The sequence below is a fragment of the Anastrepha ludens genome, chromosome X, assembly GCF_028408465.1.
Source record: "Anastrepha ludens isolate Willacy chromosome X, idAnaLude1.1, whole genome shotgun sequence".
Classification (NCBI taxonomy): Eukaryota; Metazoa; Arthropoda; class Insecta; order Diptera; family Tephritidae; genus Anastrepha; species Anastrepha ludens.
This window is the reverse complement of record NC_071503.1, coordinates 61,321,264-61,327,377: the sequence shown is the minus strand read 5'-3', so window position 1 is coordinate 61,327,377 and position 6,114 is coordinate 61,321,264. Positions and strand designations below refer to the sequence as shown.

Genomic DNA, 6,114 nt, shown 5'->3' with positions numbered 1-6,114 from the left:
CTTTACGTCCGCTTGTGTCCAACCCAAACCTTTCCAACTGTTCCCTCAACCCGTCTACCATCAATGCTAAAATTTTGTCTCGGTCCATGTTTTACAGAGTTTACAATTAATTATTTAGTAATAATAATAAACAATTCGGTGTAATAAAAATGTAAGTAGGAAAAATTTCGATTATTAAAAAATATTCGCATAAGTTTGCAACACTAGCGAATCTTCAATTTTAAAAATTAAATCAGAATTATTTTTAAACTAATTCACTTTGCGCTTGGTTGGTTGGTTGGTTAAAGTGGTGATTCTTCCAGAATTCAACTAGCACTTCCGCGCCATTTTGTTGCCACATCCTCGTTACCAACTTGTTTAACGGTTATATGGAAGATTGTCTCCTTTTTCTCCGGTTGTTTGCAACTGTGACAGTATGTATTGTGAGGGATACCCATTTTGGCTGCTTGTTCTCCGATAGACCAAAAGCCAGTTATGACTGCCGTTAGTCTCCAGGCGTCCCGTCGTTTCATTCTTATTAATGCCGACGATTGCTTGAGGTTGTAGGTGGACCATAACCTTCTGCTAATTTTGCATTTCGTCTGGACTTTCCACCTACAGTTTGCGATTCGGAGGTGTTTTTGGGAAATTGTGCTCTTGACTGCACCTAATGGTGTGAGTACCGATTCTGCAAGAGCGTTATTCATGGCAGATTCCCGTCTTGCCAGTTCATCTGCTTTTTCGTTACCTTCAATGTTCTGATGTCCCGGGACCCAGATTAAGGTAACTTTATGGTTTTCACTCAAGATGGTGAGGCTATTCCTACTTTGTTCCACCACTTTGGAGGTTGTTGTGGCCGAACCCAGTGCCTGGATTGCAGCTTGGCTATCCGAGAGAATAGCGATATTACCCTTAAAAGAGAAATCAGCGACTAGTAGCCTATCGGCTTCCCCAATTGCCAGTACTTCCGCCTGGAAGACACTGCTGGTATTAGGGAGACGCACAGATTTCTCAATTTTAAGTCTGTGAGAATGTATACCAGCTCCAACACCGCAGCCCATTTTACTTCCATCCCTATAGACCGTAGTGTCGAAGTTGTTTAGAGAGAATCCCTTTTTCCATTCTTCCTTAGTTGGAAAGAGAGTGGCAAAATTCCTATTGAAAGTTACCGTCGGGACGATGTAGTCAGTTCTCGCCGAGATTAACGGAGTTTGTCGCAATAATAGACTAGCATGACCATACGTTTTTTCTCTCCAGCAGCCAGCTTCGTTTAACCTAAATGCACTCATGGTTGCCGTCTTCTTACTATGTAGGTCTATTGGAATAACGTGTGTCAGTGCATTTTTATTATTGCACATGCTGATCTTTGTATTCTGCCGAGTAGTTTGGTATTGTACTCTCTCCCTTGAGCCTTCCACCAAACTACCGAACCATACGATAGAATAGGTGGTATAACCGTCTTATACAGCCATAATATATGCTTAGGTTGAAGACCCCATCTTCTTCCAAGCATACGTTTACAGGCATATAAAGCAATTTCTGCCTTCCTTACCCGTTCTTCAACATTTAATTTCCAGCTTAGTTTGGAGTCCAGAATTACCCTTAAGTACTTTGTGCTGGGTGATAGTGAGAGAGTTTGTCCGTTAATATTTGGTAGGGTAAAAGTTGGTACCTTATATCTGGTGGTGAAAAGCATAAGCTCTGTTTTACGTGGGTTAAAACCTAGGCCACAGCCTGTGGCCCAAGAGTTAAGCTCGCCTAATGCCCTTTGGATGATCCCACTGATCGTATTAGGACACAGTCCTGACGCCATTAACACCACATCATCAGAGTACGCCACCGCTTTTACCCCACCTCTTTTAAGTTTTGTTAAGGGGTTATACGCAGTTATGAAGCAAATAAAAGACGGGTTGTCAAGGATTTATCCTGAAGAAGCTTCAGAATATTTTAATTAGAAAATTTTTGGCGGTTATAAAAGCATCCTTCAAGAACGTAGAAAATTTTTTATTTATGAAAATGTTGATTATAGAGCGCGCTGCAGGCGATTTCTGGAACCTCCTTTAAAAAAAGACGATTTACGGTGTACATCGTAACTCAGGATTGGATTATCTGAAATCAAAAAACCAAACAAATTTTGTTAATATATTAGATTATCTAGTAATTAATCGTTCGGCTAATCAAAATAGTGAATTTTCACAAAATGGCAGCTTTTAAAAGAAATGATTTCGAGTTTTACGTTAAAATTTGGCCGTAAATTGATTATAAAATGGAAAATAAGTATCAGATTTACAAAAGGAACGATTAATTACTAGAAAATGTATCTTTAAAGATTGAGTTAAAACGGTTGACCGATCAAACAAGCCGTTTTCGAGATATCGTGTACACCGACTTGAAAAATGCCGTTTTGAAAAAAACACGTTTAAAGTTTCAATACCTACCTTAAAACGTGCCGAGGCATCTCTACATATTTAGGTATAACTCCGAAAGTATTGCTTAGATCTACTTCAAATTTCGTGCGTATACTTTTGAATATATGTACATTACAAAAATGCAATACAAAAATAGATTTTTTTGAAAGTCATAACTGCGTATAACCCCTTAAGACTTTGCTAATAACGCATAACCAGAGAAGTGGAGACAATACTCCCCCTGTGGGGTGCCTCTGTGGACCTTCTTGGTTACACTGATATTATCCGTATTAGCTTTGATGATCCTGGTTTCTAGCATAGAGATGACCCAATTACTGATGCAATTTTCCACCTCTAAGACTATCAACGCCCGTTGGATCGCATCTGTACTAGCATTGTTAAAGGCGCCTTCTATATCCAAGAATGCCGCCATGGTATAATGTTTGTTCTTTGGAGAGCCCTCTATTGTGCGGATTACCTCGTGAAGCGCTGTCTCCGTAGATTTGCCTTTAAGGTACGCATGTTGTGCAGTAGATATAACAGAGCTCTCCAAAGAGCTTCTAAGATATATATCCAAAAGTCTTTCAAAGGTTTTTAACAGGATTCATGTCCTCTTCTACCTACTTTTGGAATGAAGACGACCTTTACTAGTTTCCAACTATCTGGAATATGATCTAGGTTTAAACTCGCTTTAAAAATTTCCTCTAGCCATGGTAGGATACAGTCCAAGGTTTCCTGTTACATCTTTGGGATGATCCCATCTGGCCCCGGAGATTTAAAAGGTGAAAAAGATTTAATTGCCCATGGAACTTTCTCTTTTGTAATTATTTCTTTTGCGAGGTGCTGTGGATTATATTGGCTCCGCCTGATACTTCCCCTCCCACTTTCGTGGATGCTGCACCCCGGGAAATGCGTGTTTAACAGAAGTTCTAGCGATTCCTCTGTCGTAGCTGTCCAAGTACCATCAGGCTTTTTGACCCAAGAAGCCATTGAATGATCTTTGGACAGAACACGGCTAAGCCTGGCAGAATCCCTGGTGGATTCAATTGACGAACAAAATTCGCTCCAGCTCTCTTCCTTGGCGGCCCTAATTGCCTTCTTGTACTGTCTCCGACTCTCTTTGTACAATTGCCAATTTCCTATCGAGTAGCTGAGGTTAAACGTTGATCTAGATTTTTCCCTTAGTTTTGAGAGCTCACTGCTCCACCAAGGGGGATGGGATTTTTTGCTAAATTTTATGGGGCAGGACGTTTTGTAGGCCCTACTAAATGCCGTCTACAGTGTTGTAACCCTACTCTCAAGGTTTTTGGAGAGAGTGATTTGGTGGATGGGAATCTCTCCTATCCTTTTATTGACTATGTTTCTGAACCTTTTCCAGTTGGTTCTTAGTGGATTCCTATACGGTAAGGGCAGATCAACATTAAGATCCAGATCGTACAGGATCCAGCTGTGATCCGAAAAAGACCTTTTATCAGAGACCCTCCAATTGTCTAACCTTACTGAGCTGTTTTCAGACATTAGGGTAACATCGATCACTTCCTCCCATCCCCTGCAGCACTCCGTACTTGGAAAGGTGAAAGTGGGAGTGTTACCAGTGTTACATACCGACAAGTTAGTGTTAATTATGAAATCATAAAGAGACTCACCTCGGTCGTTTGTTTCGGAGCTTCCCATAAAACGTGGCTTGCATTGGCATCGCATCCGAAAAGCAGGGTTTTGTTCGGGTTTTCCTACACAAGTTTACGGGCCTCCTCAGGCGGTACTGGTCTCTCATGTGCCATGTATATAGAGGCAAGAGTTATTCTGACTCCGTCAATGGCTTCCACCTCACTAGCCGTAACATCCTATTAACTATATAATGGAATTAAAAATGTGCTTAAGGGTTTTTTAGCTACAATACATATTCTGGGATTACCTTCTATCCGTTTATAGTAGATATTGTAGTTTTTCCCAGTGAACGCCTTCACCTCGGTGCTCCGCACCCAGGGCTCATGAATCAATGCGATGCCCACGTCCTCCTCCGCCAGGTGAACGGTTAGGTTGTCCGTTGCAGTCTGTGAATGCTGCAGATTAATTGGGACAACCTTTGAACACATGTTTATTGGTTTCCTTTTTCAGACTCGGTGTCATCCAGCTGCATGCCAGTTCGTTGTCAACATCGACCTCATCCTGCTCCTCTTCCGGGTTCGCAGAATGAAATATCTTCAGATGGGCCTTCCTAACGCCAAACCGAAGTTTGTTTTCCACTTTCCCCAGTGGTCCCAGACTCTCTTCTGCAATTAGAAGCAGGAAATACATGCTGTGCCTTTGCGGAGCGTCCGCTTTGATGATAGAGCAATCGGTCATCGGGACCGAGCGATTATGCGCCTGAAGGTAGGGGACTAGTTGATTGACATCAAACTCCATGTTTGGTACCCAGATGCGAGCCCTCGGCCTTCGTGGAATCTCGCTAGCCGGAATTAGCTTGAGTTTCAAGCCTTCCCAGCTGTTCTGGATTTTACCAATCACGTTTGTCAAGAAATGCACGGTAACCGCGGACTACCTCCACCGAGTCGAAACCTGGTGTTTGGCCCTCCGGGTTCGCCATGACATGGTCAACGACTATGCGAGACAACCGTGTCTCAATCTCTGACCATTTGTCAAGCACTGATTTTCCGCGGTTAGAGGTTTCGTCTACCAACGCCATTTGGAGATGGTCCCGTGCCACCTCACTAAATCGCTTGATAGGTTTGGAGGCAACTGCACCCTGATCCGATATCTTGTGCTTCTTTGTTCCCTTCCCAGTTTCGTCATGCGAGCGGTTTCGTTTTTTGGCATCTGTCCTGTTGGCGGCTTGGAATGCCAAGTATTCATCAACCACCTTTTGACATCTTGCCTTGTCGGTCTCATCTTTGGGATGAACTTTACCTTCGGTCTCGTTTTTCCGAATCCTGCCAAGGCTAGCGAGAGACCTCTGGTAGAGTTTATACCTCGAGGTACCTTTATTACCACGCTTTTGCCCCGTGGCTTTAGCGGATGTTGTTGGTTGATTTATAGTTGTTGGCGTACTGTGGCCCAGAGCTTTGCCCTCAACTGTTTCTTGGCTGGAGGCCAAGAGCTCATCCTCTGAGGGTGACCCCGCCATCCTCAGTTCGTCCTTGCTCGTACGTCTTGTCCAATTGCCTGACTGTTTTTTAAGTGCGTCCGTCACTTCCTCCTGTCTGTCTGTTTGCTTGCCCTGTAGTTCTGTCCGCGTGTTTGGTTTTTTATCTGTACGTGCTGTCGATGCGTCAGTATGTTTTCCCGTCATTTTGTCCATTTGTTCCGTGTTTGTTTTCCGTCATCCGAATTTTTAAGTTTTTGTTTTTTCATTTCATCTGGTTCGTACGGTCACCTGCCCCGCCAAGGGAGCTGCGCATGTCGCCATGCGCGGTGACCAAAGAGGATAAAGGGGAAATGTCCGGTCGACCATGGCAGCGCCACATACCATTGCAAGGTCACCGTTACAACCTTAGGCGGCCTGATATCAGGAAGGCTCCGTACGAAGACAGCCTTATTTAGTCCCCCGGCTGCCAAACCCACCCAATAGGCACGGGTCGCATCACACCTTGGGTTGAGGGAGGTTTTTTTAACGAAGCTTACGTCTTCGACCTGTGTGGTTCGCGGGAGACCTACTCTCCTACCTTCCATATCTGGGAGGCGTTCCCCTATCCACCACCTGGGGACGTGCCCTATAGGGATAACAGGT

At 43.7% G+C, this 6,114-nt stretch overlaps 1 protein-coding gene across 1 annotated transcript; it reads right to left on the bottom strand.

Annotated features, from left to right (window-relative positions):
* Positions 1-4,884: 4,884 nt before the first annotated feature.
* On the bottom strand, positions 4,885-5,676 carry LOC128870128 (uncharacterized). Its single transcript, XM_054112733.1, has one exon. The coding sequence runs from the start codon at positions 5,674-5,676 to the stop codon at positions 4,885-4,887; it is 792 nt and encodes a 263-aa protein (XP_053968708.1).
* Positions 5,677-6,114: the final 438 nt, after the last annotated feature.